We start from the raw sequence: 19170 nt of genomic DNA, 5'->3' as shown, positions 1-19170 counted from the left end.
CATGCCTCTCCATAGAGAGCTGTGCATGCCATCTACCATGGGTCTACGCTTTCTCTCCATACTCTCACCAGAGGGTGCTAATCTGCTTTAAAACCATTTTTTTAAGGCCTAGACTCTATATTAAACTAAAATACTGCAATAATATATATATATATATATATATATATATATATATATATTATTTTATTTTTTCAATGGCAAAAATAGACCATAAATATTGTATAAATATTAATACATTCAATAAAATTCTCTCAAAATACAAAATTAAAAAGAAAAAATATTATAGAACAAAAATAAATTGCATTGGTTTTACTGGGATGGAGGAAGTTTCATTTTTAGGTGTCGGGTCACTTCTGACCGGGAGGACACAGGGTGTGACTGCGAAACGAAGACCGTCCTTGAATAACACGCCTACGTCTCCTTCCATTAATAATAATGTCTAGTGCGTGGCGGAGATATACATAAACCTACCAACATCCATTGCCATGATTTTTGGGAAGGTCTCATCGCAAGAGGAAAAAAGTTTTAGTCGCATAACATCGGTTAATGGAAACGGTGTCATTTCGCAATAGTTTTTTATCGACATTTAGAAAACATCCCAAAAGTTTGGCGTAAACCTGTAATGTAAACGCGGCTACTGTTGATAATAACCAATAACCGAGAGGTCCAGAGCAGCAACGAATGTGGATTAATCAGCAAAAGTACTGAGGTCTTTTACCGCCACAGCAACAGAGAAGTATTGCACAATTGCAGTGCCTTGCTCAAGTGTTTGTGTTCTTGCATAGAGTGTGTTTGTGGCTCAAACATGTGTGAATGTGTGTCCACTTTCTTTCCCACTGATAGATTAGTTTGCTCCTAAAACATGCCTGGAGCAATAGAAGAGTGTGTGCAAACTGAGTCACAAAACTCATTTTGTTTCCTTTCGTGTGTGTGTGTGTGTGTGTTTCTAATTTCTGCACTTAGGTAAGTGTGAACACACAGCTCCCCGAATCAGGATGTGTGTTTGTTTGAGTGCTTACCTTCTGTTCTTTCTTTCTGGTTTACGCCAACATGCTTCTTCTAACACTGCTGTGACCTTCTCAAAACTCAATGTTTTTAACTTTTCTCTATTTTCAGGTGTTGTTGGTAGATGAAAGTACATTTGTGTGAAAGTCGAGGAGGGTGAAGGGCCTCAACAATGGGAACTTGTGTGAAAATCAACTCTCTTCTCTTTTAAGTGTCTTTTCCCTCCATCTCTCATTGTGTGTGTGTTGTGTGTGTCCACACAGGCGGGTAAGAAGGCCGTGCGAGCCGTGCTCAAGGTGTCTGCGGATGGCCTGAGGGTCGTAGATGACAAGACAAAGGTACTGAAGGACTCCAAACTGGTCCACTAGATCCCACACTACATATAAATGCAGTACACATGATCACAGTGAAGAGCATTGCTCACTGCAGTTAGAAATCATCCTAACTGGTTTTGTGAATCAGACCGGCCGATTAAATGAAAAGATGCAATTCAAAAGAAAGGTTTTGTCATGGAGTCGTGTGAACTTAACAGGGAGAGCCAGTGCACATCAGGATTAGTATAGTTAACTAAAACTAAAACCATGTTTTTTTTAATTCAAAATAAAATATTTATACAAAAAATTGTTTCAGCTAGTAAATTTCTCATTGTCATTTAGTTTAACTCGATGTACTAAAATAACTAAAAGTGAATTATTTTTGATTTAATTAAATAATAAACAACAAAATGACTAAAACTTTTAACTAAAATTAAAATGAAAGCTAAAAATATTCAATATATTTGTGTGTGTGTGTGTGTATGTATGTATGTATATATAGCTATTAAGTATCTCAATAATACTTAAAAAAAAAAAAATGGGGCGGATGTCAAGATCTAGTAAATGCCGACACAAAGCTATTGTACTGTGTGTATGGCTTTAGAAGACATTAAAGTTCCCCTGTGGTGAAAATTCATCTTCTAATGTCGTTTATATGTCTATTTGATGTTTTATAGTATGCTTTAAGACAAACCATGGGTAAATTCATATTTTGATATGATACATATTTAGTATTTTCTGCTTAAAACTGCAGTGAACCAAAGACAGTCTCAAAAACACGTTTGAAATGGTTTGTCGTCTCAAACTACCTTGTAACCAATCAGATCAACGTGTGATCGTCAACAAGTGGATCTCTGAGCTGAGGGAGTGAGTGGAGGCGGGGCTCATTTGCATATTCATAGAACCGGATATACTAAATGAGTCAAGGGTGTAGTTACATTCAAGCTATTTTTAAGGCAATAAAAAAAAAAATTTAAAATAAAAAACATTTGGGTGATCAAAGATTAGTTTTGAGGGATAACATTATTGACCAGAGGGGGACTTTAAATAATTATACTGACCAGTAGATATACTTTTTATAATGCTCTTGCATCCTTTAATTCTTTGATCCCATTCATTGAAAATTGTGTGTGTGTGTGTGTGTGTGTGTGTGTGTGTGTGTGTGTGTGTGTGTGTGTGTGTGTGTGTGTGTGTGTGTGTGTGTGTGTGTGTGTGTGTGTGTGTGTGTGTGTGTGTGTGTGTGTGTGTGTGTGTGTGTGTGTGTGTGTGTGTGTGTGTGTGTGTGTGTGTGTGTGTGTGTGTGTGTGTCAGTCAACTTGAGGACTAGGTGAATGAAGCAGTTCTCCTATATTCATGCACACTTATCATATTCATCTTCTCCTGCCTCCTGCTGGTGTGAGCCAGTCATTGCTCATCTCTGCATGAAGGCCTGCTGGATTTCAGTCTGGCAAAGCACAAAATCCATATCACTGCGTTTGAAACCATCTGACAAACATCTCAAGTAGATAACCACAGTTCAGTTTGTTTTTATGTGATGTTTATGCACAGCAGTCTCCTCAAGCAGTGACACTGAGCAAAGAAATGAGCTAAACATGCGTGATCATAATGTCCGTCCATCCAAAGCCAGCGCTGATCTCTGCACAGACGTAATGAAGAAATGAAAGACACTAACTGACTTTTAAAATGTACAATCCTTTAGTGATGCAGATGGCTACAAAAAAATATAATTGTTTATAAATCTGTTGTCAACAAAAGAGAAGCTCCCCCTTCTATTTTACAGTACAGTAGTAAGTAGTTTTAAAATATAAAATCAAAATAAAACCTAAATCCACATTTTAAAGCTGATTTTTTAAAGATATTTCATGTTTTTCTCTTCTTTTCACTCCTGATGAGTTTGAATCCCTGTTTACAGTGTGATAACCGGATGAACGCGGGCTGTTGTCAGACTGTAGATCGTGTGCTTTCTTCCGAAACAGGGGCTTCATTTTTATTGGTTACAAGGCATTGCATGGATTTGCTCCAGACTATCTTTCAACAATGCTTACAGTATATGAACCTGTAATCCTCAGATCACTAATAATACCACAAAGTAGGAGTAAAAGATCCGCTGCTTTAGCCGCTGTGCTCCTCGCGTCTGGAAAAACCTTCCAGATCAAGTACCACCTGCTAAAAATAGTGATAGTTTTAAGTCTAAATTAAAACATGTTTCTTTAGTCTGGCCTTCCTGTAATATCTTATAATGTTTTTTAATATATTTCATATGTTTTTCTTATTTTTTTAATTATTTTATGCCATTTTATATATTTTAATGGGTCTACTATCTATTGTTTTGTTGTAGTTTTTTTTTTTTTTTGCCTGTAAAGCACTTTGAACTGCATTGATTTGTTTAGAAAATTACTATATACATACATTTGCTTGCTTAATGTGTTACAATGTTGCATTTTCTTCTTGGTTTGGTTAGTTTTTCACAAGGCAACATTTCAAAGCGTACCAAAATGTGTTTATACAAGTCACATGTGTGTAAAACGTCCTCTTATTGGTCAGAGATTCCTCTGCGTCATCCGCCAAGAGGGATTGACGTGTGACCCTGGACCACAAAGCCAGTCACATGGGTCAACTTTTTGAAATTGAGATTTATACATCATCTGAGAGCTGAATAAATAAGCTTTCCATATGTGTGGTTTGTTAGGATATGACAATATTTGGTCGAGATACAACTATTGAAAATCTGGAATCTGAGGGAGCAAAAATATCAAAACATTGAGAAAATCTCCTTTAAAGTTCTGCATTTATGTTCACGATTGTGCTGCATTCACTCACAGAAATACATGTTTATATATTTACGGTAGGAAATTTACTAAATATCTTCATGGAACATGATCTTACTTACTTCACATAAATGTATCCAAACTCAGCGTATACGGCACTAGCAAGCTCTAGTCCTGAAACACAAATGCCCCGAACAAGCCAGAAACACTGTTCTTGTGTGAAATATAGATGTCATTTGTAGTGACTTGAGCTTTGCCTGTTTTGTCCTCAGGATATGATTCTAGACCAGACGATAGAGAAGGTGTCCTTCTGTGCGCCGGATCGTAACTTTGAGCATGCCTTCTCCTACATCTGCAGAGACGGGACCACACGCCGCTGGATCTGCCACTGTTTCATGGCCGTCAAAGACTCGGTGAGCGCTCTCACACCGTCACATGCTCTCGCGATCACAGACGTATGACCTTACCTTTTATTCAGTGCCTCTTCATAGGAAATCGGGTCTGGAAAACTAAGAACGAGAGCTTACAAGTTTACATCCTTCAAATTGCTAGAAAAGATCGAATTGTTCTATATGTTGTTAATTGCACATAATCTCCATGAGAACCATATACCATTATGGTCTTTGTGTTGTCTTTTTTTTTTTTTTTAGGAAGATTACATTTTTTGTCTAAACATTTTATGAATTTAATGTACAAATAACATGAAATGAAATGTAAATACTAAATATTTATATTTAAATAGTCGCAATTACAAGAATAAATACCAAATCCATTGCAGTGACAACAATATAGACATTAAATCTGCAATGAACGATCAGTGCTGAGGACGTGCTCTCCTTACTTACTACCATACAGTCTCTTCTGCTCACCATATGACCAAAAATACAGTAAAAACAGCAATATTGTGAAATATTATTACAATTTAAAATAGATGTTTTCTAATTTGAATATATTATAAAATGTATTTTATCCCTGTGATGCAAAGCTGAATTTTCAGCAGTTTATTTATACTATCCTTGTTATCATTTCTTATTATTTTCAATTGTGCTGCTTAATATTTTTGGGTAAACTGTGATGCATTATTTTTCAAGATTCTCTGATGAATAGACAGTTCTAGAGAGCAGCGTTTGTTTGAAATAGAAATCGTTTGTAACATTAGAAATGTCTTTCCTGTCACTTTTGGTCAATGCAATGACCTTCAGAAATGACCCTTCAGAAATCATTCCAGTATGCTGATGTGATGCTTAAAAAACTTTCATTATTATTATCAATGTTGAAAACCATTGTGGACAAATAAAATAAAAAATAGAATATTTTGTAACATTATAAATGTCTTAACTGTCACTTTTTGTCAGTTTAATGCATCCTAATTTTTTATTCTTTTTTAGATTTATACATCACCTGAAAGCTGATTAAATACGCTTATGGTTATTAGAATATGACAATATTTGGCCGAGATACAAGCATTTAAATATCTGGAATCTGAGGGTGCAAAAAAATCGAAACATTGAGAAAATCCATTTATGTTCACGATTCACTCACAAAAATACATGTTTTATATATTTACGGTAGGAAATTTACTAAATATCTTCATGGAACATGATCTTTACTTAATATCCTAATGATTTTTGTCATAAATGGATAATTTTGACCCATACACAATGTATTGTTGGCTATTGCCACAAATATACCCGAGCGACTCGAGACTGGTTTTGTGATTTGTTGTGGCAAAAAACAATTACTAAACTCAGCATTCCCAGGCAAAGAGACGTCAAGATCCAAATTGTATTTAAAAAGAAAAGTAATTTATTCATGCAAGAAAATGGTTCCCTGACTCCAGCCCTGCAGCCAGGCCAGAGTCAGAGACAGACAGACACTGGCACTCCTGTCCTCCTTCTCCTCAGAGAGATTGGCCTGCTACTTTATAATGCAAGGGAATCTATCAACCCCCACCATTTACACAAGAAGGAACATCTTCCCCCAGCATGGAAACTTAAGATACAGATCATTCTCGGGCTCAAACCTCCCTCCAGCTGAACCAACGTTACATCAGGAAACTCAGAATACAGACAGAGAACATACAGCATTAATCTGTTAAATCATTAGGAACAGAATAAGAAATAAAAGATTAAAATCGCCATTACAGTGATCCAGGGTCACATATGTATGTATTTATGCTTTATCATATTTCATATTCATTTATCATATATTATATATCATATTTCTATAATTCTTTTATTATGATATATATATATAAATAATAAATAATATTGTAATATAATTGAATGTAATCTGATATATTTGGTTAAAGCGTGTGAAGAAAGAGCCCTGAGTGTGTGTGTGGTGTTGTCAGGGGGAGCGCCTGAGCCATGCGGTGGGCTGTGCGTTCGCCGCGTGTCTGGAGCGCAAGCAGAGGCGGGAGAAGGAGTGCGGGGTCACGGCCACGTTCGATGCCAACCGCACCACCTTCACGCGGGAGGGCTCGTTCCGCGTCACCACCGCCACAGAGCAGGCGGAGCGAGAGGAGGTCATGCGGCAGCTGCAGGACGCCAAGAAAGGTGCGTTTCCGACGGCGACGGGCTGCAGCGGGGGTACGGGGGGGTGTACATGTGTTCACACATTCTTTATACTCTAACATTTAAAAGATTTTGTTGTTTTTGAAAGAAGTCTCTTCTGCTCACCAAGGATATTTTTATTTGATCAAGATTACTGTAAAGGACAGTAATATTGAGAAATATATATTTACGGTTTAAAATAACTGTTTTCTATGTGAATATATTTTTTAATATAATTTATTCCTGTGATCAAAGCTGAATTTTCAGTCTTCAGTGTCACATGACCCTTCCGAAATCAGTCTAATATGATGATTTGCTGCTCAAGAAACATTTGTGATTATTATCAACATTGAAAACAGTTGTGCTGCTTCATATTTAAATTCATTTATATTCATATTTTTGTGATTTAATTATTACTGTTATAATTTATTCCTGTGATCAAAGCTGAATTTTCAGTGTCACATGACCCTTCAGAAATCATTCTAATATCATGATTTGATGTTCAAGAAACATTTCTGATAAAAAAATGTATTAAACACAATTTACAAAATCTCTCGTTGGGAGACTTACCGGTATGTGCAGAACATAGTTAACACAATTAACTAGAACAAATTCGATAAAGAAAATAAATACAAAAAAAATGTAAATTGAATAAATTAAGCAAAGGCACTTCAGTCCATAAGGCATGTCAAAGTTGTTCACATACATATATTGTCCTCAGTCTTCATATATTTTTAAAATAAAGTTACATGGAAGCTTTACAAGTTATAATGACAAATATTATGAGACATCTTCACATATAGAGTACTGGAGCTTACTGGAGTTTTCCAGAAGTTTCTAAGTATTCCCTCAGTTCAATTTTAAACCCCATTAGGGATGGACTTTTGTTTTGCCATTTATATTTATGTTTACCCATAATTGTTATTATATTGTAAATTCTAAAAAGTTCCTTTGGAAGGTTTTCGTTAGCAAAAAGAATTTGCTCTAACTTTAATTGTGTAATTCTCTCCATTTTTTTCATCCACTTCAAAACCAAATCTCTTTTTAAGCATCGCTGCTGCTGGATAATATCCATGTATAATTTTGAATTGCATTTCTTTTCTTTTAGGAGGTATTGGCCATTTCATGAATTTGATGTATTTTTGTTATTTTGTCATCATAATGCCTTATTTTTATATTTTGGTCAAAATCATGAAATATTTTACATTTTAATATTTTGCTAATACAATTATTGTTACATTTTTCACTATTTAGGGGAATTTGGTTTTGTTGCAGTTTAGGCTAATTTATTTGACTTTTGGAATAAAGTAAATAGTTTTGTATCATATTTAATAGGGCTATTGGTATTGCTTCACATACCTTTATTATAATCCCTTATTAAACTTAGTATATTCAATTTTGTTTTGAAATCCGTAAACCTAAGAAAATGACCTTGTTCATCTAATATATCTGTGATGAAAATGATTCCCTTTTCAAACCAGTTTCTGAAAATAAGTGTTTTTCTACTTATTGTTATTACTCTGTTGTTCCACAAGGTGGAGCCATGTGGTGTAAAATTATGAGTAAATACCGTCTTCCAGTAATGAAGAACTTGTTTATGATATTCAGACAGTTTGGATACCTCGAAATCGCACTTTAAAAGAAACTCTAAGCCTCCCACTTTATCAAAAATATTTTTGGGAATATGATACCATTTGTGAACTATTTGTCATTATATTCTGGTTGTAACCCCTTACCCCAATTTCCACCAGATGCGTAAAGGCTGCGTAACGGCTCAGCTGCGTGACAGCTCCGTGTTCCGTCGTCCGTCAATACCCACCAGGTCCGGATTTGTTGCAGAACGGCTGCGGCCGAGGACCAACGAGATCTCGCTAATTCACGTGTGATCGCGCGATATGTAGTTTCGATAAACAGAACCACCAAACCAGGAACAGTTTTCCGCCATGATCATCACATTTTTCCATGTGCTTCCAGAATTTTTCATCGTCCTTATTAGAAGAATGTGTCTCTTGTAACAAAATAAGGTTGGCTTTGACCTCCTTACAAAATAAAAAAATGGCCTTGCGCTTAATGTTATTCTTTAAACCTTGAACATTTAAAGAACTAAAAACAATAGACATACGAATGAAACAAAATACACACTCTTTAATGCGCTTGAAAAATAGGATTTAAGGCAGGAATGAACAATCTGTCACATTAACAGTAACAGTCCCCTTAATCAAACTTTCTGAATCAAGGTGATGACACTATACTTAACCTGTGAAAGGTGCCTCCACTCTTTTCCCGCCTATAATAGTGTACCCTTCCTTCAAGTAAGCTTTCTTCCCGTTGCGTCTGGCCTCCTGCACCGTCGGATACAGCTTTGCCCGGGCTCAGAGGTGGACAAAGTACACAACTTTCTTACTAGAGTAAAAGTAAAGATACTACTGGTCAAATATTACTCCGTTACAAGTAAAAGTTGTAAAGGCCGATGTTTACTTAAAGGAGAACTCCGGTCAATTTTAACATTGAGCTCAATTTTTAGTAAATTTGGAGTGCTGTCAATACAGAGAACAACGACAAAAATCGGTGTTGCCTACACTGTGTTATCCTCTTTTTAAAATTTGCACCCTATTGACTTGAATGGGGTCTAATTTTAAACCTGCTTTTATTTCTCTTATCATCCTTGATGTGTCATTACAAGTGCCCAGCCATGTTGAGTGATTCCTTCAGAGTGAACACGAGTGAATCTGACTGCAGTAGATGTGAAAGATATGAATAAAAATGATGTTATATCAGCCAGCGCAAATACCTGTATTTAGTTCCTGTTTTCGGTCGAAGTCCAAAGTAGTCGATTGTCGAGTTCACGCGCATAGGTTTAGTTACAAATGATCACGCGCGTGAACTCGACACTCAACGTGGCTGGGCACTTGTAATGACACATCAAGGATGATGAGAGAAATAAAAGCAGGTTTAAAACGTGCCCCATTCAAGTCAATAGGGTGCAAATTTTAAAAAGAGGATAACACAGTGTAGGCAACACCGATTTTTGTCGTTGTTCTCTGTATTGACAGCACTCCAAATTTACTCAAAATTGAGCTCAATGTTAAAATTGACCGGAGTTCTCCTTTAAGTAAAAGTACAGAAGTACTCGTTTTTAAAAGTACTTAAGTATAAAAGTAAATGTCAATGCATTGTTTTATTATTGTTGCATGTAATACTTACAGCACCTTATGCCTCTGAATCTCTGCCTGCCCTCATATCAATATCACATTTATTTCTAGAACACAGTTCCAGTAGTGGGATTGAATAAGTCACTCAATAACGTCCACAATGGTTTCGGACACACAAATGGCTGTTCCCAGTTTTTTGGCTTTTAGTGTGAACATGTTAGCCTTGTTATCTATAAGTTAGTGTGCTCCAAAACAATGACAAAATTCGCATTTAGAAGACCAAACCCAACGTTGAAAATTAAAATCATGTTGATGTCAGAATTGACGTTAATCTCCAACGTTGGACAGACGTTGTATTGTGGTTTAAAATCGGTTGACGTCAGAAACCAACATCACTCGAGTTCTGACGTCAACCCGACTTTCATTTCCAACCAAAATGCAAAACCTGCAACCAAAACCATCCCTGACGTTACTACTTTCTACTGTAGGACCTCGACAGAAATGTAGTGGAGTAAAAAGTACGATATTTGTCTTTCAAATGTAGTGAAGTTAAAGTTTCCAGAAAAAATAATACTCAAGTAAAGTACAGATACTCCAAAAGTGTACTCAAGTAAATGTACTCAAGTAAATGTACTTTGTGACTGTCCACCTCTGGACGATGGACAGTATCAACCTTGTCTCGTAGTTTTTCCACTGACATCGGAATCACTCTTGTGAGAATACCGATCACCATTTCTCTTGTATCCTCGTTTTCCTTCTCCGCAGTTTTAACATTAAGTGACACGGCATCTGACGCACAGAAGCCAATGGCACGTGTCACTATGCGTATTGGCCAGAGATGGGAAGTAACGAAGTACAAATACTTTGTACTCAAGTAGATTTTTCTGATATTTTTACTTTACTTTACTATTTATTTATTTTTGTGCCTACTTTTTACTTTTACTCCTTACATTTTTAACACGAATATCGGTACTTTCTACTCCTTACATTTTACAAAATTGGCTCGTTACTTTAGTTTAAAATAATTTCAGTGGAGTTACCGTTATTATTTTTCGTGTCATCAATACCGAATTCAGTCTAATTTGATGGGAATATACGTTGAACTTGACGCACCACTACAAGACGATTCGGCGGCATTCATTCTCGGCAAATCATTGCTGCTTGATGGAGGTAACGTTAGCACAGTAGTATGGAGGGCGACATTATTGAAAATTAAGAAAACGGAGATCCCAGAGATTCGGCAGACAAGCAGCAAGACATGTTTAGTAATTCATATTTTATCCTTTATTTTCTTTCCAGAAGCCATTCTTGAGCACACACACATACGTGTAGAATCCTTTAAATGTTAAGCAGAAGATTAAAAAAGAGACTGATCTGTGAATTCTCACATAATCACAATTTAATTCATATCTTGCGACTTAATCAGAATCTTATTAACCTGGAGTCTCTGTCACAATAATCATATATGTGATGTTTTAGGCCTACTGGCAGACATCCATTTAAAATGTTGGCAATGGCATACAAAGAACCTTTTTTTCCATATCCACTTAAGTTTCTCAGCTTGCACTCTAGTAACATTTGTGTGGTCCAGGTAGCTTTGCATAAAACAAATGGTTGTCATTCAATGTATTGAGCAGCAAATCAACATAGCATGATTTCTGAAGGATCATGTGACACTGAAGACTGGAGTAATGATGCTGAAATTCAGCTTTGATCACAGGAATAAATCACAAGATATTACTGTTTTTAACTGCATTGAGAGAGGAAAAAGATCACTGTGACCGCAAGCGTTTGACCGGTAGTGTAGCGGTGTCATTGTTAACCAACCCTTGGTGTCTCCTCAGACTCTGAGTGTGTGTTGAGCATCTCCTCTGGGGGCGTATCAAACCCTGCGGTCTCCCTGGCGGGACCCAACGACCCGTCGTCCTCGCCACCTCTGCCCATGAACACGCTGGGCCCTCAGGACGCCAATCCTCACGCCATCCCTCGACGCCACGCGCCCGTGGAGGCTCTCGCTCGCCAGGGCTCGTTCCGCGGCTTCCCGGCGCTCAGCCAGAAAACCTCTCCCTTCAAGCGGCAGATGTCCCTGCGCATGAACGAGCTGCCGTCCACCATGCAGCGCAAGTCGGACTTCCCCAGCAAGAACACCGGTGAGGCTCTTCCACTTCCCTGATCATCAGCACATGTTTTATTGGACTGTCCTGGGTTTAATACAAGTAGAATACAAGTTATTATTTCACTTAAGGACTTATTTAGTAAGATTATGCCTGAAAAGATTTGATCATGTTAATTTAAAAATATATAATATGACTTGTTGTGTTTGTTTGCTTGGTTTTATTGTATTTATATGATATTTGTATTTTTGTAATTGATTTTCCCCCATGAAAATATCCTTTCGATGCTGACATGGCTTTATATAATACAATCTATCTCTAATCATCACCTTTCCAGATCTGAAAATGTAATCGATAGGTTTTTTATCTACAGTAGTCAACATTTGAAGTGGATCAAAACCCTTCATCAAAGTTAAACATGAATTTTGAACAATACCCGTTTAGGCCTGTCGCAATAATCACTATATCGACTTATCGCACAATATATGTACATGACTTCAGTCATTTTTGGTGATGCAATATATTGCCCATTATGTTTACATGATAATGAATGTCACCAACACTTTGCCTATCGTGCGGTCATCTTGTCTGTTCTCCGTGTCAGAGGCAGAAGTGGGGCTCGGGCAGTTCCTTCATGATGAATAGTTTTATTCCTACACAGAGCGGTCGTCGACAGGTGAAAGAAAGGTTATAGTGTTTTCCTGTCAACTACAGACAGTTTGAAAGAACAAGTCCAAATGCACTTGATTTCAAAGCTGCAATCCACTGTGCTGGAGCTAATATAAACGTCAGGGCGTGAATAGCTTTAGCTAAGTGCCTTTCTTCATACGGACATCTGACTGCTAAGCAGTGTTTGTGTTTTCAGCAATAGTGTGCACCTTTACTTTACAGAGAAAAGAAAGCCAGGGAAAAATCTGTAAATGGATTTTTTTTAAAGAAAATGTTTATTTACTATTTATTCAAGTTTTTTTATTTATGATATTTAATGTTTTGCCACTTTATTTCCATGATCTAAAGAATGAATAGGTTGTTGTAATTTGAAAGTGTGTAGACCTACTTGCTTTATTGTGCTGTTATATTATGATTATATATTCAGTGGCATAAAATGGTCTTAAAATGGCAATAATATTGTTTATCGCAATTATTTCTGGGACAATATATCGCACAACAAAAAAATGTGTTATCGTGACAGGCCTATACCCGTTCTTGTCTTAGGACAACTTTGATGAACTTTTTTGATCCACTTCAAATGTTGAGTACTGTATTTCGTAGAGCTGGGCATTGACTGAAATTGCACAATTTGATGCGATTCACAAGCTTGCAATTCGATTAAATTTGATATCCATTCATTTGGATATACAGTAAATCCGGTAAATTTTTCTCAAGGAAAAAATTCTCTCTCAGCTAAAGCTGCAAACTATAAAGTGGACTCTGTCAGTCAGTCCACTACTTCAATATTAACAACTGATTTGAATACAAACATTTAAATTGCACATAAGGCAGTTTATATAATAATAACTTAATTATAATCACTTTTTAATGACATTTAGGTTTCTATTCTATTTTATATATATAAATTTAAACGGTGGATGTCACAGATTTATTTGAACATAAATTAAATATTGAAGACCAGGTTAAGTAAAAATATCATTAAATATGTAATATAATGCGTATATTTAGCAAAATACTCTAGAGTTATTTCTCTAGCTGACTAACGAGTTTATGGACATTGAATGGCTTTTCGGAGGTAAATGTGACATTCGGTGACATTGCTTACAAGCTGTTTTATTGACGTCTTTCCACGGTTTAAACATTTCAAGTTGTACTGTTTCTTTTCAACATCTCTTCTGATTTTCATGCTGTAACTAGTAGTAAAGAGGAAGTGATTATCGGTTCATGTTATGGGTGGGTATCTCAGGGTACCTCACGAGACAGCACTTCTGCGTTAATCTATATATATTGCTAGAAAATCCTATAAGGATACATCACAACATCTGTCTAACTATGAAAATAGTTGTGAAAAGTGCAGGTTTTCTCTCTTTATTCACTCCAAACTGTTAGAAAACAGCACACAACGTTTTTCAGTCTGTAAATTAAATTGTACATTTTAACTAAAATATCAATATTTGGTGTCAGCTTCTCGTATCGCACAGAGAAGGACAACGATATATTGCTGTACCGATATTTTGTCCCACCCCTAGTTTACATGCCGGTCAAGTCACCTTCATTTATATAGCACTTTTAACAATATAGCTTTACAGTGATAATAGGAGATTAAAGTAACAGAGATAGTTTTGGCTTTACAGCAGCTCTAGAATAAAGTTATTGTCCAGCTAAAGTTAGTTTTGATCGATTCACTTCCATTGCAAAGATCATTAGTTATTCAATTAGGGGCCGCTAACACGACACCGTTCTAACTGAAAACAGAAAACTTTTAATGTGATCGGTTCACAAAAATTAAAGACATTGAAAACTGAGACTTTTTCATATCAAAACTTACAGAGCACAAAGCTTATTGTGATTATTGGATGGGAGACACACTACAAATCATGTTTAGTGAAGTTTGTCCAGTCATCAACTGGAAACAGTAGCCGCGTTTCCATTACAGATTTGCGCAAATGTTTTGCGCTTTTATCTAAATATCGATACAAAACTATTGCGAAATGACGGCGTTTCCATTAACCGATGTTATGCGACTAAAACGTCCTTTTTTCTCTCGCGATAAAGTCATTCTAAAAATCACGGCAGCGGACGTTGGTTTATATAATCTCACAGCCACCGCATTAGACATTATTATTATTAATGGAAGGAGACGTACGTGTTATCCAAGCATTAATGGCAGGGAAAGACCCTTATATTCCAAACGAAATATAAGGAGTTTCTGGATGTTTCACCCTCATTTCTGCTCTGAGGTTTTGATTGTGGCATTTCTTTGAAGTTTAGAATCCAGTATTCCTAGGCTAATTATTGTTTCTTTTATGAATTTAATAAAGAACTCTGTCTCCTATTCCAAACGATCCATGTAGGCTACTTTTGTGTCCATTCGTTTTTTTCCTTTTTAAACCCGTAATTGAAAAACGAAAAATAAACGGTTGTCTTTTTAAAACGCAAAGTTGAACACCACAATTTTAATTTGAACTGGCTGCACACACTGCTGCGCAAAAAAAGTAAATATCGACGAATTTTCAGATGTTTGTTTAATGACCTTTTTCCCCTTTATTAAACATGTAAAATATTCACAAATTAATATGGAAAACTTGTCGATTTTACTGGTTTTCTAAGGCCAAATTAGAACCTGGAATTGACATTTTCCCGCAGTGCTGAATAAGAAGAGCCATTAATATTATCAAACTATTGTTTTCTAACTCGGCTAAAAACATCTCCATCTCCGCTGTTAAGCAGATGCTCTTTTAGAGAGAAATGCACCTTTCATACGGATTACTTAATCAGAACAAAATGTATTAGCTTTCGATTCGAATTTGTTCGTTTTAAAGTGGACATTTCAAGCTTTAGCTATATAGGCTATATTTAGTTTCAGTTCTCGCGCTCCAGTCCAGGGAGATCATGAAAACGCGCCTGATTGTTTTATTTTATTTTACAAAAGCACAACATTTTCTTGTTATTGTTTACACAAATAAAAGTAGTTACAAATAATGTATTATTATTTTCTGTATGACCAGAAATTATAGAGTAGGCTATATTAAGTTGTTTCACTGTTAATAGGAAAATGCAAGTGTTCACGCCCGCGCCTCCGTGCCATAGTGCGCGCTCCACACTCCACACATACCCTTAGATATGCGTCAAAATATTGTGTTTATTTGTGATAATCTCAGCTCTGTATTATTATTGTCTAACCCGTATTATGAATGACATTTGACGAATTGCTTTGTTCCTTTTTTGGATAAAAGCGTCATCTAAATATGTAGCCTAGTAAATGTTATAATAATGATGATAATTATTATTATTTGCGTACATGGACCCCAAACACACCGCGTCTTCTAAGTCAGGTGATTGTAAATGCGCAAAAACTGTTTCCATTGCAGTTTTGCGAAATATTCCTTTTTCGAATTGGCTGAAAAACCTCCTCATGCGAGCGTAAAAACTTTTTTGCGATAAACGAGAGTTTTTGCGAAATTGACGTGTTTCCATTGAGCGTATTTTCAATTCGCAATTTCAATTTGCGCAATTTGAAGGGTAATGGAAACGCGGCTAGTGTAGACTAAAAGATCTGATTCTTGGGATTTTAGTATCGATATTGGTTCATCAAAATGAGAATCGATTCAAATCAGCAAATCAACATTTTCAACCCAGCCCTACAATATTAGACGTCCGTCTCCTTTTCTCCTTCTCATTGTCCCTAAAGGCTCAACAGTTGTTTTGTTGCAGTGAGTTGGTTTGAGGATCTGTAGACAGTGATTGTTGTGCTGTGTTTGTCAGTGCCGGAGGTGGAGGGTGAGGGCGACAGCATCAGCTCTCTGTGCACTCAGATCACATCCACCTTCAGCGGGCCTCCAGAGGACCCGTTCTCCTCGGCACCGATGCCCAAACACACCTCCTCACCGCAGTCGCCCGCTGCCCCAGGTCAGCCTCACTCTCACACTTTACAGAGGAGTGTGTGTGTGTGTGTGTGTACTGTGTGTGTGTGTACTGTGTGTGTGTGTGTGTGTGTGTGTGTGTGTGTGTGTGTGTGTGTGTGTGTGTTACGGATTCACAATGTTTACAATTAAAAAGCTGTGCATCATCTGTATCTTCCGGTTTAAAGGGTATGAATCTAAACATGCATCTTGTCTTAGAATTTTTTTTTATAATAATATATATATATACGTATATGTATACTGTCTGTGTGTATATATATATATATACAGTATGCAACAGCAGTTGTACTTATAATGTTAGTATGTTTAACACTATTGATTATATATATTAATACATACAAATTTTGATGTATTATTACATTTAATAATAATAAATAATAATAAAATTTTTTTAGAAAAGCGCCTTTCAAGGTACCCAAGGACACTGTACAAATTGGTATAGTCAAGGAAAGTACAAACTACTAAAACACAATGCAACTACATCCATGATTGAATTCAATTAAAATTAAAACAACGGTTTTCTTTTTTAAATATATTTTTTAAATGTAATTTATTCCTGTGATACAAATTCAATAGCAGCATTACTCCAGTCTCCCTTGTCACATGATCCTTCAGATTTGCTGCTGTGTGTGTGTGTGTGTGTGTGTGTGTGTGTGTGTGTGTGTGTGTGTGTGTGTGTGTGTGTGTGTGTGTGTGTGTGTGTGTGTGTGTGTGTGTGTGTGTGTGTGTGTGTGTGTGTGTGTGTGTGTGTGTGTGTGTGTGTGTGTGTGTGTGTGTGTGTGTGTGTGTGTGTGTGTGTGTGTGTGTGTGTGTGTGTGTGTGTGGATTAACTCATTGACAACTAGCTAGTAAATTAGTCAACTAATAAAAAGCCATTACTAATATAAAGCTTCTGTTGTGCAGTTTGAGGAAAGAGGAATGTTTGCACTATATATACAAGAAGCTCATGTGATCCAAGGCTAATCAATACAACACATTCACGAGTGGCAGAACTAATCATCTAACCTTTTCAATCCCTAATGTGTGTGTGTGTGTGTGTGTGCATGCCTATGTGTTAGCACTCTTGCTTGTGTCCGGCTCTGTCTCTAATCTACTCGTCGTGTCACTCCTGTCTGCTGCTGTAGTCAACGGTGCAGTTCCTGCCTTCCCGCCGCCTAGCGTCACAGTCTCCTGTGCTGCCGCTAACTCTCCCGTGCTGCCGCCTCCGCTGCCTGTGCGAGAGACTAACCCCTGGGCCAAGACCCCAAACACAGCCCACACAGCACACATAGGTAAGACACCTGGGCGCCCTGTGCTGCTGACCATGCAGGATATGTGCTGAGGAACTCACTCTAGTTTGTGATGCAAGGTTGCACTGTGAGCTGCGGTTGCATGCTTTCATCTCAAAATTGCATGAGATGAAATGTGTGCATGTATCTAAAATCACAAAAATGTGTCATTTTAGCTGCTAACTGTAGTTGCAACTTGCTCAGTTATTGTCACAGTCCGATATTTAGGTCAAAAATTTAGAATACGATTTTTTTTGATCATTTTCCCTGTATTTATAATGTTAGTATGATTTTTACATCAAAAATTCTCATCAGTTAGAAATAAAAGGAATTTTTCCTACCTTTGCATATAAAAAGCCCTCAAATACTTTTAGCTCTTTTTTACTATTACAGCTCTCAAGGTTAACTAAACGTGAAAAGTGTTGATTATAGCATTATATTTAGATGGTGGCATGAACGGTTGCAGTGATGAGCATGTAGCCGATCACAGGCATGTTGAGCGCATGAATGCAGTGATCTCATCATTGCAAATGTATGCTCACTAACGAATGCTTTCATCATAACTAACAGTGCAAACACAATGTACATAAGAGATTTGTTGATTATAACGGGAGTTTTGGCCACTAATAAACTAATAAACAGTCACTAATAATCTCACACTGTTTGATTGACAGCTCCAGCGATTGTAAAGGGAGTGTTCTTTGATCGCTTTCTGTATATTATTTAATCACAATTTAAATAACACACTATTTTCATACTAGAGAAACAATGTGAAGTTGATCATTTAGTCTCTGGATTTTATTTACTGTCGCGTAAACGATTTTTGAGACAAAGAACATCTGACTGTACATGAATCATTACATCTCAGAAATCACTGGTCACAGATCAGGCATTAGAATGAACATGGTTGCTTAGATGTTTGGCATTGCTGACAGATCCATATCGTAGGGCTGGACGATATGGCCAAAATTTATATCACAATATATTTCTTAATTTCGGTCGATACGATATAATTCCGACATCGAAATGAACAATATAAAAGCCTCAGGAAAAACTGCCAAGAACGCCCACAATTAATGTCTGTACCTACAAACTTCTGAAAAATGAAGTCTCTGAAACCTCCTCCTATAAAATTATATAATATTTTAGAAATAAAAATGGTACAAATCAATTATTGTTAATATTTTATTTGTATTTAGCCTTCATACAAACAAGAAATGTGAAATCACTGTCAAATAAACAGAAGTTAATAACTCAACTTATTAATATCTTTAACTTTAAGCTATAGGCCTACAGTACATAGGTTGATTATATTCTTATAGATTGAAAAAAGTGATTCGGCCAGGATAAAGAATATGAAAAGTGCTCAGAGTTGCTGCAGAAAACAAACCAAAAAAAG

General features: G+C 36.5%; 1 protein-coding gene across 6 annotated transcripts in view; it reads left to right on the top strand.

Annotated features, from left to right (window-relative positions):
• Positions 1-19170, top strand: part of numb (NUMB endocytic adaptor protein) — a 91932-nt gene that overhangs the window by 66315 nt on the left and 6447 nt on the right. For 4 of the 6 annotated variants that reach the window (XM_079633231.1, XM_079633229.1, XM_079633230.1 and 1 more), the window contains 6 exons: positions 1269-1343; positions 4360-4500; positions 6441-6645; positions 11639-11944; positions 16346-16489; positions 17628-17774. In XM_079633231.1, the coding sequence (XP_079489357.1) occupies positions 1269-1343; positions 4360-4500; positions 6441-6645; positions 11639-11944; positions 16346-16489; positions 17628-17774 (1018 nt within the window). The remainder of the gene's footprint in view (positions 1-1268; positions 1344-4359; positions 4501-6440; positions 6646-11638; positions 11945-16345; positions 16490-17627; positions 17775-19170) is intronic. The other 2 variants (XM_079633232.1, XM_079633233.1) reach the window with 1 other exon arrangement.

This window comes from Phoxinus phoxinus (assembly GCF_949152265.1).
Source record: "Phoxinus phoxinus genome assembly, chromosome: 13".
In the NCBI taxonomy this organism is placed as follows: Eukaryota; Metazoa; Chordata; class Actinopteri; order Cypriniformes; family Leuciscidae; genus Phoxinus; species Phoxinus phoxinus.
The sequence above is the reverse complement of the archived record's forward strand: the minus strand, read 5'-3'. Positions and strand labels throughout refer to the sequence as shown.